At 50.4% G+C, this 26524-nt stretch overlaps 1 protein-coding gene across 1 annotated transcript in view; it reads right to left on the bottom strand.

Annotated features, from left to right (window-relative positions):
- Positions 1-1743: 1743 nt before the first annotated feature.
- CHCHD6 (coiled-coil-helix-coiled-coil-helix domain containing 6) overlaps positions 1744-26524 on the bottom strand; it is a 216995-nt gene continuing 192214 nt past the window's right edge. Inside the window, exons 7-8 of the mRNA XM_006102366.3 lie at positions 4499-4634; positions 1744-1938 (exon numbers count right to left, since the gene is read on the bottom strand). Coding sequence (XP_006102428.1) covers positions 1933-1938; positions 4499-4634 — 142 coding nt within the window. The 3' untranslated portion in view covers positions 1744-1932. The remainder of the gene's footprint in view (positions 1939-4498; positions 4635-26524) is intronic.

Genomic DNA, 26524 nt, shown 5'->3' with positions numbered 1-26524 from the left:
TCACAGGGGTCGCCTAAGACCATCCTGCATATCAGATATTTATATTACGATTCATAACAGTAGCAACATTACAGTTATGAAGTAGCAATGAAAATAATTTTATGGTTGGGTCACAACATGAGGAACTGTATTTAAAGGGCCAGAAGGTTGAGAACCACTGCTCTAGAGGAAATGGGCTAAGATCCAAGTAGAGAGAGGCTGGGAGCATTAGCAGGTGGTGAACATGGCTGGCTGCCTGTGCACACATACAAAGGCACCTAAACACATATGCACAGATAAACAGGTGCGTGTGGACAGTGCACATAGCCCAGTGTGTACACATACACATGTGCACGCACATAAAGGCATACACACACACACACACACAGATGGACAGGTACACACAGACCCAGGTGTACACACAGCTGCCCCCAAATGACTCCTGGGTAACAGGATGGAGTCTGGAATTATTCCTGTGAGATTTGGAAGTTGGTCACCAGAGGCTTCAAAGGGAGTCTCAGAAGGGCCTCAGCAGTTTTTGGCTGAATGGCTGCTCTGATGTCACTTAAGATAACCAGCCAGGTGACCTGTGACTCCAGCAGGCTGACCTTGCAGAGGGCCAGCCCCTCCCTGGGCTGCCAGGAGTCGGCTGGGAGGGGCTCAGGCCCTGACCACTCACCTCTGTGTGGTTTGGTAAATGAACCCAGAACTTCTAGAGGGGGCCGCCACTATGTAGCCTGGCTGAATAAAACTGCTTCATGCGACTTGCTCAGATAACAGGAGACTGCCAAGCCTCAACTGCCCACTGGAGCTTTGTGTATGAGCATCTAGGGGTGAGCAGAGATGTTTGGGCTGCAAAGCCTGAGTTAAGATTGCAGTCTCTTAGCTCCAGATGGCCGGGGGCTCTCCAAACAAACTTTAGCAGGAAATCCAAGGTCACAGGCAGAGTGGTCAGCAGAGCAGAAGCCCCGCCCCAAATTCCTCTTTCTGCCTCACAGAGTGCAGCCCTGGGTGCTCAAGGCGCCTCAGCCTAGGGCCCTGCCAAAGGTCAAGGACTAGCAGGCCAGTGTTCGGACATCAACTTGAGTACAGCACATCTCAAACCCAGCTGTCATCTGCCCCCTTCAGTCCCTGTGTCCCTCATTTCAGTCTGTAGAGTCAACAGCACCCAAGCCAGAAATTTGGAAATCATCCTTGATCAAAACCAGAGTCCTGTCATTTTAGCTCCCCTGGCTCACCCCACCAGCCTCTCTCAGGCTTCTCGTACCTTCAGGTGGCCTGCCCCACTTGGGCCAACCCTCCTCTGGGAGTGTGGGTGGCATCCCTCAAAGGGAGGGACTGAACAGTGCTGCTCCCTGCTAGAGACCCCCCAGCAGTTCCGCCTGGCATCGACCCTCCGCCCCCACTTTGCTCTCTGCAAACACCCAGCTGCGCGCGGTCTGAGCTCCCCTGAGCCCGCATCTGGGATCCCGCTCTAAGCCTCCTCTGGCTTGCCCTGCAGTCATCCATCAGCTTCAAGAATGGAGCTCAGGCAGAGCCTCTGTCGGGAAGCTGGCCTGTTGTCCTGGCTCTGTCCCTAGAAAGAACCATTTCCCTCATATAATCTCCTACCTGCCCCTGTGGCCACAGCAGAATTATGGGTCCCACCTGTCTCCCCTGCTAAGTTGGGTGCTCCTCGAGGTGTACAGCCTGTCTTGTCAGCCTACATTGCTGGGCCCAGAACAGGGCTGCACAGAGGAGGCACCAATGACTGTCTGCCAGCTGTAGAAGTGACTGAAAACACAGACAGCTGCTTTATTTGTTTTCGGACAGTAGCACATCCTTCATTTCTTAAGCATCATGGGCACCTGGCAGAAGATGGCTGTGGTCGGGGGGTCTGGAGGCTGTGGTCCCATAATTGGTCTCTCTTCAGGGCTCCAAGTCACTGCCAGGGTCAGGAATGATGGCTGCTTCTCACCCCTACAAAGGAAAACAGGTCAGAGTTCAGGCATGGCCCTCTTCTCCCAGGAACCCTGCGCACCCCAGGCCTAGGCTCCAAGAGGGCGTTTAACAGAACCAGTCCTGCCCAGCTGGTCCTGCAGCCTGGAACTGGCCTCTTCACCTCCACGCACAGTTCTCACTCAGCACGTGCTGCAAGGACCAGCTAACATGGACCCTCCACTCACCTGACCTCCCACCCTGAAGATAGACGGGCCTCAGCTCAGTTCTCCTCAGCCCCACCAGGTCTCCCCTCTGTTCTCTCAGAACTGCCTACGTGAAACCACTCGGAGAGCATGTCCTGGACTCAGGCTTTCACCTGCTGTCCACATCCACACACGCGCTGCCGCCACAGGCTCGGCAGGTGCTGCACAGGCAGGAGCTTGCCCATGCTCTGAGAAGTGCCTCCTGCACAACTCCCAGCAAGGTGGGCCTCTGTCCTGTTCCTACTCCCTCTGCCAGAGACACTGCCACCTGGCCGCTTCTAGAAGCAAATCACTATTAGAGCCTTGAACTCCATCGCCAGCTCTGCCAGGCTCCTCTGCGGTGGAGGCTGGCAGGGGGCAGTTTGAGTTTCTCTGGCACTGGCTGCCTTTCCCACGCAGGGCACAATCAGAGGGTCTGGTGCTGAGGCCCTTCTGGAGTCAGGTTGAACATGCTTTTCTGGGGGGAGGGGAGGCACAGGTGTGGGAAAGAGGGAGCCAGGCCTGGCAGTGCCCCAGTCTCTCTCGGGCAGGCTGGAGCTACAGAGAGCACGCTGGTTAAATGCAATCTGCCTTCCTTTGTGATCATACCTTGGCTTTGGTGTGGGGGGAAGGGGGGAGGGTCTGGATGAGAGAGGGAGGACAGAGATAGGGCTCTGCTGGGAAGCCAGGGGAGCTGCCTCAGTCCCAGGTCTTTCCCTTGGTACAAATAACCTTCGTTATGTGGTGAGCAGGGGCTTGGAAGGGCCTGCCAGGGGAAAGGCACTCTGTGCAGACTTTCACAAAGACCTCGGCAGATGCACAGGGCACGGGAGAGCCTTCCTTCGGTTCCATGGCCTCCAGTGTGGTCTAGCAAGCCGCCCAGCTCCAGGCTCCTGCCCTCAACAGGGCTGCAGCAATGGTTGGCTCTTTTCTGCTAAACTTGAAGATGAGCAAACAGCTTTCCATGCTCCACAGGGGAGAGGAAATAACCACCTATCCAGGCGTTGCCCCCACCTGATCCCGTGCGGACCTGCTGATGGGTTCCCTCTGTCTCAATGCTACACTGGGCAGGTATGAGCTGGGTAGAGCCTGGAACAGGCTGATAGAAAGTGAGAAGGGCTCTAGTGAGGTAAGGCTGTTGAGCACAGAGAAACCCTTGACTTCTGATCTTAGGCTTTCTACCACCAGAACTCACAGCAGCTTGTCTCCTACTTGGGCAAAAGAGGCTTTTCCACAGGAAAAAGGCCCCCACCCCACAGCTCTTTTAACAAACACACCAGCCCTCTGGTGATTCTGAACCGAAGTGTTCCTTGGTATGTGTGTGGGGGAGCTATGTCAGGGTGCGAAGGGGCCGGGTCCAATCTGGAGCAGTGCACTTGGGAAGGGGATGGAATGGTCTAGAAGAGGGACAGGAACTGGGGAGGTGCGAGGAGGGGAAGGGAACTGGTTGGGAGAATCAGAAAAGGAGGACAAGGCCCTAGGACAGTGATGGCGAACCTTTTGAGCTCGGCGTGTCAGCATTTTGGAAAACCCTAACTTAACTCTGGTGCCGTGTCACATATAGAAATTTTTTTATATTTGCAACCATAGTAAAACAAAGACTTATATTTTTGATATTTATTTTATATATTTAAATGCCATTTAATGAAGAAAAATCAACCAAAAAATGAGTTTGCGTGTCACCTCTGACACGCGTGTCATAGGTTCGCCATCACTGCCCTAGGACCATGTCTCAGGAGAGATGCTGCCCACCTCAAATGTCTAGGACAGCCACAGGCCCCTGAGACCTGGACCCACTGTTACCCCTTCCCTCTCACAAAGGCTGGGTCCTGCATGCCCCTTCAGACCACCACAGGAGTGGGGTGGGCAGTGGGGTACCCTCAGTCCCCTCCTCCGCTGAGGCAGGCCACACCCGTGCCTCCACCTCCAGAACCCCAAGGCTCTTCTCCTTCCACAGGGCTTACCTACCTTTTCCATGATCTCCACCCTATGCCACGGGCCCTCCTCCGTGCTCCCAACCCCAAGTCCTCAAAGGTAAGAAATGGGTGGCATACACATGCTCTTAACTGGCCCCCCTGACTTTGCCCAGTGCTGCCTCTGGACTTGGCCTAGTGGGGCCCAATGCCCACACGGCCCTTTTCCTAGTCTAGACTTCCAAGAGCCCCGTGGGAACAGCCGGGCAGGACATCTGAACCAGGAGGCGCCTGAGGGCATCTAAGGCCTATGAGTCCCTCCCTGTGTGAAAGGCAGAGACCTTGAGGTTGGAATGCCTGATGCAGCAGACAGAGATGCAGACAGCTGTCAGCTCTGCAGTGCCCGCCCCCACTCCCCCAGAGCCCAGAAGCCCCAGGCTTTACCTTGTGGGCAGCACTCACGCAGTGCTGGTAAGCTTTGACCAGGTCCGAGCACAGGAGCACCTCATGCAGGTGGTCGCGGTAGCAGTGAAGGATCTGAGCCTGCAGCTCTGAGCAGACGGGCTCCAGCCTGCGGGGCCTGTGGGACAGAAAGCAGGCAGGCCTGGGGCTCGTCCCAGTGCACAGGGGAGGGAGAGGGCTCACTCGCTCACCACCATGGCTTGGCAGCAGGTTCCGCACCTCCGCTTCCAGTAACTCCTCAGAGAGAACCAGGGGCTGCAGGGAGTCTAGGGCTGTGGGAAGTGGGCTCTTGCCCTGGGGGAGAGGAGCAGCCAGCTAGAGGACTGTGGTGCTGACACTCTCACCGCCTCCCAGGGCAATTCTGGCCCGATTATGACCATGTAATTATACACATTATAGCTACTTTCTCACACAAAGTTGTTTTTCTGATTTAAAAACTAATGCATGCACAGTGGAGAAAACTAGAATACTATGGAACTGTCTAAAAAAGAAAACTGCTGAGAATCTCACTTCCTAGAGATAACCACTACAGTATTTTGGGATACTTTATTATTTTTTTCTTTCTTCATTTTTCAAAGGAGGTTTAGAAGCTACAAAAACTTAATTTTTTCTTTTTTAAAATAGGAAACAAAAATTTTTATTGAATCTCTAGGGGTAACATTGGTTAATAAATTTATACAGTTTCAGGTGTACAAGTCTATATAATACATCATCTGTATAATGTGTGTTCACCACGCAAAAGCAAGTCTCTTTCCATCACCATTTATCCGCCCTTTACCCTCTCCTACCTCCACCCACCCGTCTTTCCCTCTGGTAATCACCTCACTGTTGTCTGTGTCTATGAAGTTGTTTTTTGTTTGTTTATTTGTTTGTGCTTAATACCTTCACCTGTTTCCCCCAGCTCCCCAAACCCCCCCTGCCCTCTAACATCCATTAGTCTGTTCTCTGTATCTATGAGTCTGTTTCTATTTTGTTTGTTTCTTTATTTTGTTCATTAGATTCCACATATAAGTGAGATCATATGGTACTTGTCTTTCTCTGACTGGCTTATTTCACTTAGCATAATACTCTCCAGGTCCCTCCATGCTGTCACAAAAGGCAAGATTTCCTTCTTTTTTTTATGGCTAAGTAGTATCCCCCTGTGTAAATGTACCACAGCTTTTTACCCTCTCGTCTACTGCACCATTATTATTTAGAGATAACTCAGACAGTTACGAACATAAAGGAACAGAATACTCAGCTGCTCAGGAAGTAAGACACCAGGATTTACGGTCACACTAAGAATCTGGAGGTGGCACTTCCGGTGCTGCTGTACCATCAGTGAGGCCACCCCAGCCAGATCGCCCCTCCTTCCCCTGCACCAAAGCAGCACGGTGGCTGTCATCTCAGGTCTGTTGTTCACACACATCAGCTTTCTCCTTCTCCACTGTGTCAAAGCCCACCCCTAACCCATCACTAACGAGGGGAGTGAAGTGACTGTGTTTAGCTAAGACTAATAAGACTCAGGCCCAGAGCTCGTATAAAAACGACGATTTATAAACTACAGAAGCCATGCCATGCCAACGCAAAGGTTTGCGACTCGGAAGGTAAAGGGTGTGCGGGAGAAGCGAGCTTTCCATTTCCAGGAAGGAGGGAGCAGGACAGCCCGGCAGGCTGTGAGGCCAGGCTCTGCCCCAGCAACACGCGGTTCCATTCTCGCCCTTGAGGACACGGTTCTGTTCATGTCCACACAGCCCGAACGAGGTCTTAGAGATTTCTTACTGAAGGAAGGCACATGGGGTTTCTTCTCGGCACATGGAGACTGATAGGCTCCGCAGATCATGGATCTGCTCACTGGGCAGAGTCACAGGGACAGCCAACAACTAGGGTACAGTGGGGTGACCACCTGATTCCTCCAATGCTTATAGGATGTCTCTCCATTCTTGTATGTGAAAACTTTTTGAAATGGATGTGTCTAATTGCAGGACTTTAAATATGGACTTTTGGCCCAGCTGGTATGGCCCAGGAGTTCATGGTTCAATTCCGAGTCAGGGCACGTGCCCTGGTTTTGGGCTCAATCCCAAGTAGGGGGCTTACAGGAGGCAGCCGATCAATGATTCTCTCTCGTCATTGATGATTCTATATCTTTCCCTTCCTCTCTCTGAAATCAATAAAAACATATTAAAAATAAAAACAATGGACTTGTGTCCTTGAGGACAGCCAGGCTCTAAATGGGCATTCTGCCTCGGGTCAGTTCTCTGACTGCTTGCTGCTTCAGTCCCAGCTGTCCCAATGTTCTCTCTCAGGAATGACATGGAGTCAGACCTTTGCTTCTGCCCTCCATCCCGCTGCCTTGCCCTCCTTGTTTTAATCTCTGGTTCTCCATTCTCCGGAGGCCTGGACCTCTCCTTTCCCAGTTCAGACCTGCCCATGCAGGGTGCGGCCTGGGAGGCCATGTCTTTCCGTGGGCGCTCTGCTGGCACCTCTGTTGTCCTTCACACCGGCCCTACTCTGCTGTTTCTCACTGGGCGCTGCCCCTGAAGCAGGAGCGCCTGAGGACACAGGTTTTATTGCACCCTCCTTTGTACTGCCTTGAAGCAGCACCCCACCATCATGTGACTCCCAGGAGGGCCTGTTCCTGGCTACAGCCCGGTTGCTGGCAGGCCCAGCAGGCCTCCTTGGTTGGGGAAGCATCAGGCTCAGTAGGGACAGCTGTTCTGAGCTGCAAGCCTGTCCAAGGCTCACAGGTCTATGTGGACAGGTGTCCTGGAGGAGGTCAGGTGGGGTCCAGGTGGCCTGAGCCAGGTGGGGCAGCTGAGTCATCCTAGAAGCAGAGCCCTGACCCCGAGAGCCTTGCCCTCTCCACCTACAGCAGAGGCACGGCTCTCACGTTTCGGGTCGTAAATAGGCTGAGCAGTTTCTTCATAACTCATCCCTCTCTCTCTGTCCCCTCCTCATTTGGTTGCAGGTCCCTGGACAAGGACCACTGTGCGTTCTGAGGGCAGATCTCACCAAACACTGAGTGGGCTCCCAGCTCAGGAGAAACTGGGCCATGTCTAAACCCAGCCCCTCCACCCCAGCACCACCTCTGGGACTGCAGAGGCCTCCGTCCTCAGGGATTTATCAGGAACAATATGAGGAGACAGGATGGCAGGCAAATGTCAACTGGAAGAAATTTCACCCATTTGCCTGCAAAACAGCTCTGAATGAGGTCTGACAGGGAGAGCACAGATCGACAATACAAGGCTTTCTCGGAGCAGGGCAGGGCTAGGCCTGTGGTCAAACCATTCGTGAAAGTAGGTGCATTCTATCCAAGCACAGCCTTGCCCGGCCCTGGTCCATGGTAACCTGCTTAAGAAACTGCTGATTTTCAAAACATTTAGTCTTGTGAACAGCTGCTCTTCAAATGCACACACAAAAAGGTATCTGTTGTGTTCTGTGAACTTTCAGGGATTGAGATAAGTCCTGTTCACCCGTCTAAGGGAGTCCGCTGGCTTTGGGGGTTTAACATCACTCAAGTCTGAAGCTCACATGCATTGCTAAGGATGCTGCTCACCTCCTAGGCCCTTACTTTCTTCATCTGCACAATGGGGCACTGCCTGCCGGAGGCTGCCGGAGAACAGGGGAGCATGCTGTGAAGTACGGCTCTCGCTAACAACCTGGCTGTCCATGTGGAATATCAAGGCATGGAGGGGCCGGTGAACTGGGAGGAGCTGAGGGAGGGAGGCTGGGGTTCCTGGTGGCACTTGGTGCAACAGAGCTGAGACAAGGTGGCTTTGGGGATCCCTGTCTGAACATGTCCCTCTCCCTATACCCTAAGCTCCCATATCATTCCAGACCCAGTTCAGAGCTTGCCCCGGCCTCATTGGTGCCTCTCTCCCTGGAACCTTGGTGCCTCTTTTCCCCAGAACTAATCATGGCATCCCTTCTCTAAGGAGCCAGCAGACCTGAGCATGGCACCCTGTGGGCCAGCGGGGAGAACACATGTTTGGGGGTCCAACAAACCAGGGCAAGGCTCTGCCTTCGTTACTTTCATCTGTGTTCAGGAGTCAGATGGAGAGGAGAAACCCACCAGGAGGAGCTGCTTGGGACTCAGAACCAGCGTGGGCTTCTGGTGTCATGGGCACTCGGGAAACTGGCTGACTGCTGCTCCAGCAGCACCAGGGGCATCCACAACCTGCCTCACCAACAGCCCTGAGCATGGGCCTGATGGCCACAGGTGGGCACAGGGTAGCAGAGACCCCTGATTCCAAGAACTGCCTTTTCACTCAAAGGCCCTTCTGCTGATCAGTCACCAGCGTCATGATGCAGATGCTGGGGAGTAAGGGCCCCCCAAAGGCTACAAGGCTGCATCGATGACATGATGACTTCTGGGCGTTCAGCATCATTCAAGATCCCCTCCCTGGGCACCATTCCACCTCCCAACCACTGCTTCCCACCCCGTCCCCTTTGGGCACAAAAACCCCTTGCTCACTTCCTTTGCCAAGAAGACCCCTGGGCTAGCTCATCAACTTACTCCTGCCAACCCCCTAACTTAACCTCTCACCATTCCAACAATTAACCCTCTGGAGCATAAGACCTCCGTACCACACAGGCCCCTGGAGCCTTCCACCCGAGCTTCCATTACCCTGACTGCCATGTTCTCAATGGAATTCACCATCTAGCACCAGGGATCCAACTCCCCCTCCCTAGTTCCTGTCTTGGTGAGTGGTATCACTATCCCTACAGTCACCCACCCCAGTTGGAGACCTGGAGTCATTCTAGATGCCTCCCTTGCCATCTGTATTTAGCTGTGTTGTTGAAGTCACTGTGCCACTAGTCCAAATGCCCAAGGGCAGGCTGTGTCCCCAGCATCTCACAAGCTGGGCAAGGGCATTGGTTTCAGGCCTTTGGTGGCCTGCTAGCCTCTTGGCCTCACTCCCACTTTCCCCCAGACAAAGCTGCACCAGGGGAAGCACCCAGAACATGGCCTAGGGACCCAGGCTCCTCCCATCCGTACCTGTTCCTTCTCTCTTTTCTCACTGCCCCACTCATGGGACAGAGCTCTGAACAGCCTTCTCTGACTGTAGGAGCCTTCTATTTGCCCTCACCAGCATGCACACCACCAGATTCCACTTCTGCCTATCTGTCTGCACACACGGCTTGGAGCTGCATGCAGAAAGCATGTGACTGGGTGTGCCCTGAAGGGAGTACCCCATGTGAGGCCTCGGGAGGAAGGGAACTTTACGAAGCAGTGACTGTGCAGCATGTTCATCCATTAGTGCATCTCCACCAGATGAAGCAGATGTACCCTTTGCAGCTTCCGTGGGGCTCTGCCTGCCCCAGTCCATACCATCGAGACTGGGCTAGGACAGTCCAGTCCCACAGCCTCATGGGCCCAATGAAAGGTACAGGGCTAAAACTGTGCCCCCACAGGGAAGAATTAAAAGTAGACCTCCAACAACCATGGCCAAGAAGGAAACACACCTTTCATGCCATCTGAACTTCTTGAACCATTTTTTGCTTTTCTGTAGCACAAGCTAATACACTCAATCTTTGGCTTATGTTAGCTGGGACTGAGTGTCTGTCACTTGCAGCCAAAATGTTATCTAGAGAAGACAATGTGGCGAGGTTATGGGGTCAAGGGCTCCTGAGAACTATCTGTACGTACGCTGGTCAGTGGGTTGGAGAGTCTCCCCCGCAAATCATGTCTTTCTTGGAACCTCAGAATGTGACCTTAATTGGAAACAGGGCTGTTACAGATACAATTAGTTAGAATGAGGTCATTCTGGGGTAGGGAGGGCCCTTAATCTGATATGACTGGTGTCCTTATAAGAAGAGGAGAGGCACAGAGAGACACAGACACACAGAGAGAAGGCCACAGTGATGACAGAGGCTGAGACTGGAGTGATACGTCTACAAGCCAGGGAATGCAAGGAGCTTGGAGAAAGGCATGGAACAGAACGCCCCTCCTGCCTCAGGGAGAGCCAGTCTGATTCTGGTTCTTTGTCACAGTAGCCCTAGGAAATGCATGCAGTCAGCCACGGAGGAAAGGGATGGGACCTGACCTCCAGAGGCAGAGCTGGAAGTGTCAGACCGGTGGAAACTGGTGGTAGGCTGATGCATCACTAGTCACCTTCTAACAGAGCCACATGCGAGCTTCTATGACATAAGGCTCCTTGGCCACAGCAGCTACCCCTTTAACGAGTATCCAGCGAGTGCCAGGCTCAGTGGTCTGCACAGTGTCTGGTCTCTGCCACCCCTGCAGGTTGGTTGCTGTCTCCATTTAGAGAAGAACTGGTTCCTCTGACTTGAGTCCTTCACCTGATTGGCAAGTGAAGAAGCTGTCATTCATAACCAGGTCTACAGAGCTGCTCCCTGTGCTCCCATGAAGCCTTCACTGGAGGGAGAGATGTGGGTGAGGATCAGGCTATGGGGAGGGGAGGTGATAAGGGGCACGCTTTTATCTTGGTAAACAGTATAGAAGGAAAATCCAGCCTCATCTGAGATTACATCTGGATGGACGTGTGGTCCTGGTCATTTGAGCACCAATACCTGTGGGGCCTACTGCGTGCCAGGTCCTAGGCATATCCACAATAGCCCTGTGAGTGAGGCATCGCTGCCCCTTTCTGTGGATGGGGACACTAGTCTCAGAAGGTTAAGTGACTTAACCTGAGGTCACACAACAGTGTGATGGAGTCACTGAGGATAAGAGCCTGGTGTGTTTGGCTCCACAGCCCTTGCTATCCACACTCTGTCCATCTTAGCTCCATTCTGCCTTTGGAAAATCCCAAAATATTCCAAAAAAGAAACAACCAAGAAAGAAACAAAACAACAAAGAAGAAACAAAGACACTTGCCCCAAATCACACAGTAGGCAGGGCTGCCGTATGGGGCCAGAAGTTTGCTGACTCAAAGTGGGAAGTGGAAGAGGGCTGGCAGGCCCAGATCCACAGGAGGGAGAGTGAGGGAGGAAGGTCATGAATGTGCAGCCAGCCACGCAGGGAGGCCGAGAACAAAGAGCAGCATGAACTAGAAAGGTGAGAAGGAAGCAGCAAAGGAAGCGAAGGGCCCCGCCAGTGCTGCTGGCCTGGGCGGTGGGGACAGCATCTCCAGCCCCTTAGCTGGCAGGGAGGGTCAGCTGCTGGAGTGTGCACCGCATTCTCTTGTGAGCAGCCCCAAACCCTCGGTGTGCTCTCTTATTTTATTTAATAAATGAAATCACATCAACTTCTCCTTCTTCTATTATCACGGCTGACATCAATCTGATAATATTGGCCTGGTGTGGAATTGGACTATTATATGTCCTCCTGATTATTTAATTTCAGAGAAACATCGGCAGGGGATGACTATATAGAGCAGGCTTTTTATTACAGGCAGCACTAAGGAGATCGCAAGTGAATTAGACATTCATCTTCGTCAGCTCCAATCTAGCTGTTCAGGAAAGGTTTCGGCTTTAACCCGTAGCTAGGGCTGAGGTGCTGACGAGACCAGCTGGTTACGGAGGACTTGGTTAACTGGCTGCTATTGACGATGTGCCATTCAGCCTGGGTAAGTGGAACCCAGAGATCCCACCATCGATCAACGTGCCACGTGGGATCACTATCAGCTGCTGAAAGCCGGCCTCCAGCTGCCCCCATCCCTCGGGCTGGAGGCAGCTATTCCACGAGGCAAGGCCTTGGCAAGACAGCCCTTCCGCTGAGAGCGGAGGGAGAGCTCTGCTCACAAGAGGATACAAAACACCAATTGGCCCCTGGCTGCTCTCAGTCGGTGGAGAGGCTGCCTGTGACAGAGTTCTTCCCCGGGACTATCACTTCATGCACACATGCAGGTACACACACACACAGAATGGGGAGGGGCCATCCCTGGCCTGGTTCCTTTGTTGAAAAGACAACAGAGGATGCACAGTTTCCCTTAGGGACCCCTCCAGCTCCACTAGACGTGTGGGATGGACACAGGCTGGCACCTACTGGGAGCCTGTGATGAGGAAGGAAACAGCAGGGTCGCAGTGGTGTCTGGTGCATGAGGAGCACAACACCGAGACCACCTGGGGCTAAAGAGCTGTCTGGCACTGTTTCTGCCATCAGAGGCCCATATGCAGTCCCTAGGCGGCCTTGGCCCTAGAGTGGGGGTCCCAGGGCCCCAGCTGTGTTCTGTCTGGGCTGCTGAAGGCTTTCAGAACACCACCTCCTCCAGCATGGCCCTCGGTAGAGGCGGGAGCCAGCATGGGTAACTGCATGGAGGGCCTCCAGTCTGGGAGAAGCCACTTCTCTCCCTCCCCCCCCTCCCGCCCCCAGCCCTTCCTTTCCCTCTAAGCCCTCATTGTCTCCCATCAGGGCAACTTCACTCAGCTCCTGACTAGTTTACAACCCTCTGCTGGTCTGCTCCGAGCCTAACTCCTGGCTAACACCAGGTTGAGGGCCCTCTCTAAGCATGACAATGCAGGTGCCCTGGCCCAGGGCTTCCTGCGGAAGGATGGCCAACTGTCTAGGCCTGCCCTTCTAGCTCCATGCTTCAGTGCCAGCCATGCCCACAGGCAAGGCTCCCAGCTCCACTCTCCTTGCCCTGTACCTCCTCCTCCCACAAAGCCTCACAGAGCCTCTGATGTAGCAGAGCAGAAACCACACAAATAAATGTGGAGCTCTGAACCAGAGGGGAGGCATGCAGCACAGACAGGACTCAGCCTGGGTGTCGCCCTGGACAAGGGGACCAGAGGAGAAGGAGGCTGCTGGAAGGAGACAAGACTGGCATTGGGACCACAGAGGTGGAGGACGGAGTCCGCTTACTCTGGCTCCCAATCTCTTAGGTGCCTGTTTTCACTCTCCTGTGTCCTCTGTTCTAATTCAGACGTCCCACCACTTGTTATGGGCTCTGCACTGGTTTCCTAGCGTTTTCCTGTTCCCTCCAGCCCACCTTGCACTCTGCCGCCAACATGACTAACTCGCAATTAGACTGTGAGCCAGGCCCCAGCTTGACTCCTACTGGATTCCATCATTTATGTGGTGCTCAAAGCCCTTCTGCCCTCCTGACCTTGTGCTCAATCTGCTCTGCTGCCCTGCAGGGTTCTTGTCACCTCTAGTCCTCGTCTCTGCTCTAACACAGGGACCTGCTCCTTTCTCCTGGACACACACGCTCTCTCGGGCCTCAGGGGCCCAGCACATGACTCCCTCTGCTCCCATGCCACTGCCTGCCATGCCCCTGGCCACCAGGCTGCCTGACAGATGGAGCCGCCTTCATGACACAGCTCCATCCCCTTTACCTGCAAAGTCCCCAGCCGCTAAGGAAGACCAGGTGCTTCTGTGCTACTGATGCCAGCTGAGGGCCACCTGTGTGTCCAGGCCACGCTTGCTGCTCTGCCTGCCAGGAGCCTGCCCGTGTGACTCATGGTATGCAGAGCTCTCATGGCCATACTTCTGTTTGTTCTCTGGCCTGTATACTCCTCCCACTGCTCATTTATTCCCAGCCCTGGCCAGTGCTGCACACAGCAGGTGCTAAATAAATAGGTGGTGAGAGGATTCACGGTGGGCCGACCTCTCAACGTGCCCCGTTTTTCCACAGTCTACACCTTGGCTCCCACCCTTTCTTCTCTGGAACAGCTCCCCCACCTCTGAAAGGTTCGCTCAAGTGCCATTTCTGCAGGGACGCTAGCCACGCTGCTCCTCCCCAGGCAGGCCACAGTGCCCTTTCTGCTCTCTCACAGCGCCTGTGAGACAGTGGTCCTGGGTGGGCATGCTGCCAGTCTGCTTTCCATCCAGTGTGGCCTCTGCTCTGCTGCCCTGCTTACCTGCAAGGGTGCTGACCATCACCGACTAGGGCACCGAACACTTGTGGCCAGACCTGTGTGAAGCCATCTCCCCTTGGCCTGGGAGTGTCTTAAGGGCAGAATCCCAGTTTATTACCTCTTCCCACAGGCCCTCACCTAACATAGCAGATATTCCACAAATCAGTTGCGGTAGTCAGGGCATCAGTCAGGAAGTCTCTGGGGCTGGTTCTTACAGTGTCTCCAGACACAGCCCACATCCTCCTGACCCGCTGGATGTCTGCCTGGTCTGGCTCGGTGCCTTTGTAACCTGGCAGGCTGGCCTGGGCTATCCACTCCAAACCTCCTGAGAGTGTGTCTGTCCTTAGCCACACTGCACCTGCTTTCCAGCCTCCTCATCCTCTTTCCTGCTCCCTACCACAATTCACTCTCCTGCTGCTGGCTCCCTCACATCCAGCCTGGGCTACGGCACCCCACGTAGCTATCCTGTGATTCCTTCTTACTACCCCCATGGCCCCAGCTCTGAAGGAAGGCTCCCAAGGGCCCAGCCCTTGCTGCTCCTGCTATGTTCACCCAGCCTCATGGTGAACCACATGGCCCAGGACACCTTCATAGCAGCCACGTGCTCAACAGTGATCGGGAATGAACATACCAAGGCCTCCCACCCGTCCACAACCACCAGCGGGATCCAGGCAGCCACATGAGCTAAGACACAAAGCCTAGGCATAGGAATGCTGACACTGCCCCTGCCAGCCTGTCACTCAGAGCAGGAGTTCCCAGTGTCTGTGCTCTGGTGAGAGCTTCCCCCCACAAGTGACATGGGGACAGAAAGGCCAGAAATGAATCGGGACCCAGTCAGGTGAGCTTCGGACAGAAACACCTTATTGGTGGTGCAAGCAGGCCTGGGTCAAAGCCACACCCGCTCCTCTCTGGGGGCCTTCCTCACAGATGCTCCTCAGGTCTGGCTTCCTGTATTCCCTTTGCCTAGTGCAACCCAAACTGAAGTCTTGAGCCCCTCACATCCCCAACATGCTTCTGGGCTCCTCACTGTCACCAAACCCTCTACCTGGACACCTGGGCTGGGCCTCAGGAACACCCTCCACATCTCTTCCTGCTTGCCCCTCATGTCCAGCCTGCACAGGCCATAGCCTCTCTCCTCCCACCACCAGAGTGGCCTCATCTCGGGCCTCCTCCCACCTGCCCCCACCTGCCCATGAACTCAGGCTCTCCTGAAGCTCTGCTCACTCCCTGAGCCCACCAGGAGGGCCCCATTGGAGCCCAAGATAAATGATAACTCTGAACCGCGTCTTCTTCCACCATCCTCACACAGAGCGTTTCCTCTCAGCCTAAGTTGTAGAAATGTTTTATCAGGTGAAATCTTACTCAGAATCACAATGAGTAAACAGATTAAGGGAGAAAAATTGGTCTCATCTTTTAACGTCATAACTTGGTATGATCACAGAATCAGCTCTGGTTCAATGGAGTCCAAAGAGACCCCTGACACAACCTAATCAAGGTGAGGAAGCCCAACAAGCAAGGTGGGGGGACATGGCTCCATCCTGCAGCCATGCAGTCGGGGCAGGAGGCTATGCTTCCATTTCCCAACTCCATCCACCTAAAGTTACTGAAGGACTTGAGCTCTTTTCAAAACACAAAGAATGGATGCTTTTTCCACCCCTTTGTTTTCCCTTCCAGCGGAAGCTAAAAAAACAGGTGGTGAGGGGCCACTGGAGAGTGGTGGCTATGGTGTGCCTATAGCTGGAGCAGTGGGTAGAGATGCAGAGGTGATGGGTAGAAAGGCAGCCAGAGCAGTGGGGCAGTTGATTACACCGAGCACAAAAGTTCAGTGATTGAACAAATAAGTACATATATTGAGGATACTGGGAGCCAGGCCTCTCGCTCTCTGAGAAGGGATCTCAACATAGAGAAGGCTACAAAGAACCCAAGGCATTAGAATTAGAGGTATTAGTGTGAGCTTTACATACACAGACAGACATGACATCCTTATGGATGAATGCATGTGTGTATGTTACACACATATAGACATCTACTATGCTTGTACATATCCATATTCCTAGCTCTAGTCCCTGAGAGTACCTAGAAACACTGACACTCTAGTAGCAATGAGCACACCCAGTGCCCAGGTCTTGGCTTCTAAATACCACTCTCCAGTAACAAGAACAGGGCTTCCTGGAGAAGTGGCTGATTCCAGGACTGGGGCCGGGAAAGAACAAGATAATCCAGGAATACCTTGTGCCAGAAGGTAAAGAAGTGCTCAGAGGATGAAGAATCATACCAAAGGACAGAAGTATGTTTGAAGGGCCAAATCAAGCACATTTTGAACATCAAAATAAATTAGAATATATATTACAACTCAATGAATAATTGTGAATTCTTGACTCTTTACTAACATAAACAAACTAGAGGCCCAGTGCACGAAATTTGTGCACGGGTAGGGTCCCTAATGGCTGCCAGCTGCCAGCTGGGACCTCCCTTCCCTGGCTGCTGGCTGGGGCTTTCCTTCGTTCCATGCTTCCCCCTGGTGGTCAGCGCACGTCATAGCGAGCAATCGAACTCCCGGTCAGTGGAACTCCCGGTCAGTCGAACTCCCGAGGGGACACTTTGTATATTAGGCTTTTATATATACTAGTATAGATAAGTAAATACCTAACTAAATGGGGGAAAAGAGAAAACTCCTCCTTTAATAGAATGTCAATTCACAAATGTAGAAGAAGCAATGGGAATAAACCATTTAAAACCATTATGGTGGTGGCTGACTCAGGCAAGAGTCATTCCTGGGAGAAAAGGGTGACAGGTGGAGGTCTGATGAGGACCAGAATGCTGGCATACTATGGAGCATCCACACACAAAATACTAATCAAATACAAAGGAGAAATGTAGACTTTGTACCAGAGAGACCAGGCAGACACCAAAGTAACCAGGTCAAGATCAATATCACTGTGAAGGGCCCACCACCAGTTTGGGTTCTTCCTGCCAAGAACACATAGCTTGAATCTGGTCATGAGAAACATAGGGTGAATCTACATTGGGGTCGCCCACAAAAAGAAAGGCTTGTACTCTTTAAGACTGAGTCATGAGGGACAGGGAAATACTAAGCAACTGTTGCATACCAAATAAGACTGATGATGCATAACAAGTAAGTGCAGTGCAGACTCCTGGGCAGGATCCTGGACCAGAAAGGAAAGAGATGAAGTTGGATAGCAGGCAAACCGTGCATGTGGTCTGTGGCTGAATCAGCGTGGGTTTCCTGACTAGAAGAGGTGTGTGGGGGCTGGAAGATGTGTTCCTGGGAGGTAGGTGATGGACTAGAATAGTTAGGGCTGATAGGTCACCAAGTTAGGAAAAGACAGTATTTTATTTTATTTATTTTTTTAGAAAATTTTTAAAAAAATATATTTTATTTATTTTTTACAGAGATGAAGGGAGAGGGATAGAGAGTTAGAAACATCGATCGGCTGCTCCTACACACCCCCTACTGGGGATGTGCCCGCAACCAAGGTACATGCCCTTGACTGGAATCGAACCCGGGACCCTTCAGTCCACAGGCCGACGCTCTATCCACTGAGCCAAACCGGTCAGGGCAAAAGACAGTATTTTAATCTAGAAGGAAAGGTGATAATGCAAACTCTGTAACATGTAAGCAATTAGGAGGATAAGCAAAAATTCACTATCATTCTTGTAAACTCTTTATGGGTTTGAAAATATTTCAAAACAAAACAAATACAATAAAGATGACAATTTGAGAGGACTGAATGTATTATAAAAAGATGCACTTATCCTAAAAAGAGCCCACCATAGCTGCATAATATGTTTTAAACGTATTTAAGACATGCAGGATAGGCGCTGAAAAACAGTCTAGAAATAGACCTTAGGAATTCAGCATATGATTGGGTGGAATTTTATATCATTGCTGGTGGGACAAAGGACTCCTTATTTGGAAGAAAAACAACAACAAAGAGGGATCTGTACTTCATATCTTACACCTAAATAAATCACAGTGAGGTCCTTTGGAGCAATGATTTAACGGCAGAGAATAAAACCATAGTGGTACTAATACTAAAAATACAAGTATTGAGGGAGGCAAGTCCCTGGTAATGTAAGTCGCAAAAGAAAAGTGAACAGCTTGACCGGTATGGCTCAATTGTTGAGCATCGACCTATGAACCAGAAGGTCATGGCTTGATTCCCTCCCGGTCAGGGCACATGCCTGGGTTTGTGGGCTCAATCCCCAGAATGGGGCATGCAGGAGGCGGCTGATCAATGTTTCTCTCTCATTATTGATGTTTCTATCTCTCTTTCCCTCTCCCTTCCTTTCTGAAACCAATAAAAAGATATTAAAAGAAAAGTGAACAACAGAAATATTTTTATCACTACCCCCCAAATCAACTTCCAAAGGGCAAAAATTTAAAAATTAACTAGGAAAACAGTTACAACAAAAAATGATACAAGATTAATAACACCATTATACAAAGATCTTTTTAAAAGGCATAATAAGAAAAAATGGGCAAAGGCCATAAGTAAGGATTCACAAAAGAGGAAATACAAATGGCCAATAACATAAAAGGGTTTAGTTTCACTATCACTGAGGAAAAGAGGAGTTTTAAAAACAAGAGGTTTTGTTTGTTTATTTGTTTTTGTTTTTGAGATTGGCAAAGATGTTTTTTAGAAAAGTTATAATCCTGTGCTTGGGGGGTTGGGGGGAATGGACACCCCAGAGCATCAGTGTTTGGAGTGAAAATTGGTACAGAACCTCTATCGTTCAGAGGGCCAGTTGGTAAGATGTAAGTATATAAATACAAATGTAGATATATTTGTGTGTGTGTGTGTGTGTGTGTGTGTGTATCCTTTGACCCCATTCTTCCCTCTAGAAGGATTTAAACAAAGAAGTGCACAAAGAAAGATACGGCTGCTTGTCAGTGTTCATGATATTGGTAAGAAAATGGGAAAACACCCAACGATCCATCAATAGGGGATTGGTTACATAAATTCTGCTATAATCATACAGAAAAATAATATGCTAATTAAAAGTGAAGATGTGAATCTACTTTGCCTGGTACAGAAAGAGATCCATGGCATATGAAGGGGAAATAGAAAATACTAAACTCTGTGTTTCTCAGGAGCTCATGATCCCCCTTGTATGCAACTGTGTATCTGCGTTCTTTGTGAGCAGAGTGATGTCACCAAAACATAAGCATGGAGAAATTTTGGATTCTTTTAAGTGTATATTTTCTGTATCATTTCATTTTTTTACAATATTCATGTATCATTTTTCAAATGAGAAAACAAAACTTTTTCATTTTGAAAAACTGTAAAGATATATACTCATCTGATTTTTTTTATCAGTGGTCATTTTAAGATGCTACAGTAAACAGCAAATCAAACAATGTGCAAACACCAAATCTACACATTGTAGATCTAAAGTACTATGAAAGTCCCGTGTTATCATATGTATACGTACAGATAACAGTTATAGAGGATGAAGACAGATTGGCATGAGACACACCGTCAAGGAGTACTTGCACATTGTAGGAGCTAAATATTTGTTGAACCAGAAGGAGCAAATAAAGGCTGTTTTATCTCTGAAATTCTAAAATAGAAGTTCCAAATCAATTTGCTTACAGACAGAGTCAACGGAATAAGTGTAAATTCTGGCATAGTTGTTAAAAGATCAGTCATGTTATTTTGGCATCCCATCTTTTTCCATCACTGCCCAGGTATGTGAGAGATAAAATTCCTGCTTTCTATGCTGCCACAAGTCACAGTTGTCACAAGCCAGTGGCTGCATGGCAGGGAGCCATCTCAAGGCATTCTCCTGGCATACATACCCCTCCCCCCACCACACACACACACACACACACACACACACACACACACTGAGAAAGAAGCTGAAACAACAGGCAGAAATGAGCATGAAATTGGTAAAGACAAGTGTAATTTCCTACACTGGGGTTTAAAAATAACTGCACAAGGATAGGATGGGAGAGTTTGGCTTAACAGACTTAATACACTACTGCTAGAGTTATCTTCCTAAAACACACATCTGATCGTACCATTTCATAGCTCAGCTACTTCCGATGGCTCCCCAAGGCATCAGAATAAAGCCCAAACTCCTGGCACTCAAAACTCCACCATTTGGTCCCAGCTGTGTTCCCTAGCCACACCTCCCTCTGAGGGGCAGATTCTGGAGGCAGTTGGCGTGGGCTGCAGGCTGACTCCCCTGCTCCTTAGCTCCATATCACCTTGGCCAACTGTCGATAGAATAGTGGAATAAATGAGGTGATGTATTCAAAGCGCATGACAGGGAGCCGTCTATGGTGCTGGTCCATAGGAAGGGTCTGACAACAAAAATGCCTTCCAACCTGTCGTCCTCTTCCATCCATGGGAATATTTGCAGGAGCTCCAAGGAGCAAAGGAAGAATGAGACAAAAGGTGGTCCAGCAGGGGCAGTGAGACAGCTTCTTGATACCTTGAGCTGGGAGGCAGGGAGGCCTAGTGCCTGGGGACATACAAGCAGAGCTTTCAGAGACCCTCCATGTGGGGCTGGCAGGGCCTAATGCGCAGGCAGTCCCGAGGGAAGGGGACCCTGCAGAGCTGGGGACCAGCCAGCAGAGCTGACCTTTCCTTCTGCGCCTGGTTGTAATTACCCACTGATGCCCCACAGGAAGATGAGCTCTTGACGAAGCACTGGGGCATCTTGGGTACTAGGATTTTCTCTCTCATTATGAGAGGCATTTCATTTAGAACCTTATTGGCATGAGTCGTTTAATGTGGTTCATGGCACAAAAAATTGCAACTTGGAAGTCTGCACTGGCTGTTGGATTCCAGCAGAGTCGACAGCAGTGATAAATAAGACGAACGGCATTGATCGAGTCCTTACTATGTGCCAGCCCTCCGCCTCCTCCTTCACATTTTCACTCCCATGTGACCTAAATGCCAGTGTACTAGGGGTTCTCTCACCTCCACTTACCAGCTGAGAAAGTAGACGGGGGTGGGGGGGCACGGTCTACCTTGCCCAGTGTCGCAGCGCCAGCATGCAGTGGGGCTGGTGCTGAGTCTCAGGTGGCTTTGCTCTCAAGGCTGGTGCCTAACTCCTCCCCCTGCAATGCAGGCCATGAAGAGGGTCACCACCTTCCTCACCCCGAGCCAAAAGTCACCAGCTAACTTCCCCCTTGCCCATTTGCCCTGATGGAAATGGATTTGGTGGCAGCTTGTACTTTTACAAACCAGGGGAGTGAGGACACGATGACCTGGATAAGAAGAGCCGTTTCTCTGGGTTCTCAGCGTCATGACTTGCTGCTGGCCATCTGCAGAGCAAGATAATCTGCAGCCTGGCCTCTTTGTAGAGCCTGGGAACCCCACATTTTTCTCAATCACATGGCTTAGGATGCTAGACTTTTGCATTCTTATCTGGGTCTGGGCCCCAGAGGTTATTGCAAAATTCCAGCTCTGCTAGCAAGAGACAGCAAGGGCCCTGCAAGACCATCTCCCTACACATGCCCTCCGATCCCTTTCAAGCCTACCTGATTCACACTCTGCTCAAATTCTTACTGATATATGCCCACTGGTGTCACCTGAGGATGCAAGGCATGCAGAGCCCAGCGTGGCGATGAAAGACCAGTGAATCACAGCACAACCCTTGCAGAGATTCTGAACCTTTAGAGGGATGCTACCATGTGCTGAGCACCTGCTGAGAACAGAACTCAGTCGTCACACAATGAAGACTCTGAACTACACAGCAGGTAGAGCGTGTTTGCCAAGGTTGCCCAGACCAGACTCCAAAGCCCATGTTGTCCCAGCACCCAGTGTAGAAGGTGCCACCTTCCCCCACCTCCCTTAGACCAGCTGCAGAGGCACTGGTCCTGAAGGTTGCAACAGGTGTAGTTCTATCTCTCATCCAAACCTGCGGCCCATTGCACTACCCGAGCTACTCCTCTGTGGTGCTTAGAAGCTCAGTCTCTCCAATTCTATGTGGACACTGAACCCAATGCACCTTAAACCCTGCTGGATGTCAGCCAATAAAACAGGGGCATACGGGGTAGGGAAATCCCAGTGGACTGGAGCCAGAAAACTTAGGTTGGTTCCTACTCAACTGCTAACTGGCTTCTGACCTTGACAAAGGCATTTCATTTCATCTATAGCTTTCTCATGTTTGAAATGGGGAAAGAAAAGGATGTTCCGCAAGATCACTGGTTCCAGGTTTTCTACTTGCGTGGCCCAGATTGAATTCCTCAGTTTACGTAACTGTCCAATGGGATAACACCTGTCTCTGCGAGCCTACCTTGCAGATGAGGAGGAGGGCTGTGTGGGGAGGCATGGGGCACAGGGCTTGCGTCTAGCATGCTGGGCACCTGTGAGGTGGTGGGGACACGAAGAAGGGAGGGAGGCAGGCAAGGGGTGAGGGAAGACAGAAACCGATGGTAATGTCCAATAGAGATAAATGTGGGTCATATATGGAATTTAAAATTTTCTAGAAGCCACAATAAAAAAGTAAAAACAAATGGATGAAATTAATTTTAATAATGCATTTTATTTAACCAAATATTATCATCTCTACATGTAAGCAACATGTTGAGATATTTTACATTCATTTTTTGTGGTAGGTCTTTGAAATCCAATGTAATAGCCACAGGTGACCAGTGATGACAGTATATGAACAGTCCAGGACTAACTATTTTGGAGGCCTTGTTTTGTGCCAACCTCTATACTAGGTGTTCTGTAAACATCATCTCATATTACCCCTGCTCCAGCCTGCAAGGACAGGATCAGCACAAATGAGCAAACTGAGATCCAGAGCGGATGAACCACTTGTCCCAGGACCCAGAGCTAGGGAGTCACATAGGAGAAGGATCTGAACCAGGTTTGCCTGGCTGTGGGGCCACCAGAACACTCTGGGGGCTCTGCAACCAGAGAAGACAGGAGAGGCTGGCCCAGGATTGCAGGCGCCACGGGGCACTATCTGGGTGCCCAGATGCGGGCACCTGCTTGGCCTGGGAGTGCCTTGTATGATACACTGTCCACAGGTCAAGTACATACATACACTGCAGAGGAGTGGCCAAGGCTTTCCATCCGTGTGGATTTCTGGACCATGAACCAGCAACTTCCTGCCACATCAGCCCAAGCAAAAGCAAAAGCAAAACTCTCCCACCCAGCCCAGCACTGTTCTTCCCTCTTTCGAAATGCATGTTGACCTGGTATTTTACTTCCTAAACAATTCAGTTTAATCCATGTTAAAGATGTGCTATGCTGTATAATCACCTTTTCATAATTTTTAATTCCTCAAGATGCATTTCTGCTACTTTCAAAAATACAAATGCAGCTTTGCTACTCTCTTTTACTGTGTGGAAAGTGTCATAAATTTTACATTCATGACTAGCTGTAAGCTTTGTATTATGAACATCCTATTTTTTCTTTTATATCTTCAAACAGACTTTTGGCCTTTGCTTAAATAGGCATTTAAACTAAGCTGCACATGGTTTTGAGCTGATGTAGCAAGAATCTGTACAGTAACAGACCCTGAATGCAAAGAGTCTTTTGTTACATTTGTAAATTTCCCACCATGGCAACCCAGTCTAGGCTCATTCTTTTGTGCTTCACCCATATGGTGTTGTTCTCATCTCTGGAACTTCAGCCTGGGACCTACAGACTAGTCATCCTGTGAGCCTGGGTTCACAGATCAGTCACTGAGTGAGCCTGGGACTTGAGGACTAGTCATCGAGTCAGCCTAGAACTTAAGGACTAGTCATTGTGTGGGCCTGGGACTTATAGCCTAGTTTCATGAGCCTGGGACACACAGACTAGTTATGGGACTCAAGGACTAGTCATCTAGTGAGCCTAGAATTTAACAACTAGTCATTTGTGAGATTGGGACTAGAAGACACAATGGTGTGAGCCTGAGACTCCAGGACTAGTCATCAAGTGAGCCTGGGACTCGCAGACCAGTCATTATATGAACCTGGGACTCGAGGACTAGTCATAGAGTGAGCCTAGAACTTAAGGACTAGTTGTTATGTAAGCCTGGGACTCAAGGTCTAGTCATTGTGAGGCTGAGTGAGATCAGGTAAGGTGCTATGCCCTGGGAGTGTTCCTAGCTCAACATCACCCAAGTACTAAGGTTGCACACAGACGTGCCACACCACAGACACACTGACTCTGTCTGCTTCATGCCAACACTGCCATCCTGCTCACTGGAGACTAAGACCCCAGGTGGAAACACTGCGAGTGGCACCAGCTGAGTATCCTGTGTAGCCCGAGACAGGGCAGGTGATTTGCAGTCACATGAATCCCAGAGCACATGAGAGATACAGGCTCTTTCCAAAATGATTTCTAAATTGACTAGGCGTGTCTTTAAAACATGGAACTATGTATCATAAAAACTTTTCTTATCTAGGATCAATGTGGCCACTTTTTTAAAAATCCCCTTTTATTTAAAAAAAGAAACCAAACCATTATTTGTAATCCACATTTAGAAACTCACAGCCGTTTGAGGTAGGCATCGATTTACCTGACCCAAGAAGACCACGTGAAAGATAAAAAGGGGGAGCGATCTTGCATGGGCTCCCAGCAAAGCCTGACAGCACCACAGCACAGTGACACTGTGCTCCCTCAGAGCAGTGCCAGCACGTCAGGCTAACAACCCCCGAGGCGACTGCTATTAGCCAATTCACTAATTAGGGGACTGTTTGGAGAACTAATGGGAAGGGTAGTCATTTGTTAGCTTAAGTAAAACTCCAGGGCATTCCTGACAACTGTCAACTCAGAAGAGTCTGGAAGGCAACTTATCTATCCCTGTGAAATTCAAAGGAAGAACCCAGAAAGCCAGAATCATCTTTGACTATACACAAGTGAACATAACCTCCTTAAGGAATTTGCTGGTAAGAACTTCCTGTGTTTGGCTCCTAACAGATCCCTTTAGCAGCAAATGCGTATACATACAAAGGCAGGCACATGTTTGCATTCCAGTGACCTGATTTCTGTGGAGTCAGTCTAGTTTCTTTCAGATTTTGAGCATAGGGAATGTCATTGACAGGGGAATAGCTCCGAACCCCCAAAACAAATGTATAATCTCATTAGGTTGAGTGTGTGTGAGGGCATGAGTGAGAGAGTGTGTGTGTATGTATGTTAGCGAGTATGTGAGTGTATGAGTGTGTGTGTAAGCATATATGTAAATTTGTGTGTGAGTGCATGAGTGAGCAAGTGCGTATATATGTGAGCATGTGTGTGTGAGTGTGTTAGCATGTATGTGAGTTCGTATGAGTGCATGAGTGAGAATATGTGAGTGTGTGTGTAGAAAGAGGGGGTGTTTTGATGTTGCAATCAGTTTTACTTGGCTTGTATGTTAAAGATCAATAAAACCAGTGAAGTTTTCTAAAGATCATTTTATTCACTCCTTAAATAAGTTTTAAAAATCATGAATTGTGAATAAAGAGTATTATTGTTATTGTTGGGGGCAATTTTTAGGGGGGGGGATAAACCAATGTCTAGGATTTAGGGAATTTTTTAAACTCATGAATGGGATCTGGAAGAATTAACTGTCCTTAATTATTATCACCACCAGGATAAAAGTTAATTTGCCAAAGCTTCCTGAGCCCTTCTACCACTGTCTTGCTGGGTACAGGGCACACTACCCACAAAAGCCACTGGAGAGGCCCAAGGGAACTAGGGGTCCCCACAGCAGGAGCACGAAGGAGGCTGCATTGCAGGCGTCGCCCAGGTTTCCTGACGTTCCCCCAGCCTGAGACCCCGCACCCTCAGCAATCTCCCAGATGCTAACCCAACCCACTAGGCTGGCTCTCCTTTCAGAGGCAGTGAAAGGCAAGTTCTCAAAAGCAGGGGGACCCAGGCCCACCAGAGGGCAGGAGTTCAGTGATGGTGGCTGCACCAGGTGGCTACTGAAACATTGCCCAGATGGGCAGCTCATCACAGTCAAAGTGGCTATGCAGCCTTTCTGTGCCAGGTCTGAACATGCCCATTGGTGGCTGCCTGGTTTGGCCGGGTCATGGGGTGTACTGGCTGCTCTGCAGTCCAGCAAGGCAGCAGGGAGGTCTGAGCCCACCTGAGGAGCGCATGCCAGGCCCACAGGCCTCAGGGTGCATGGGACAGTGTCCCCTCCCGCAGGGCTGCCAGTGACTGCAGGCTGAGGAGGACCTTCTCTTGGCCCTGACCCTGAAGAGGAGTCTGAGCCGGGGGTGCAGTGGGACAGGAAGTTCTTATTGTAGACACCCCAAGCTGTGAGGCTGTAGGGGCAGGAAGAGGCAGGAGGAGTGGCACTCTG

Source organism: Myotis lucifugus, unplaced genomic scaffold (assembly GCF_000147115.1).
Source record: "Myotis lucifugus unplaced genomic scaffold, Myoluc2.0 scaffold_410, whole genome shotgun sequence".
NCBI classification, from domain to species: Eukaryota; Metazoa; Chordata; class Mammalia; order Chiroptera; family Vespertilionidae; genus Myotis; species Myotis lucifugus.
This window is presented reverse-complemented; position numbering and strand designations above follow the sequence as displayed.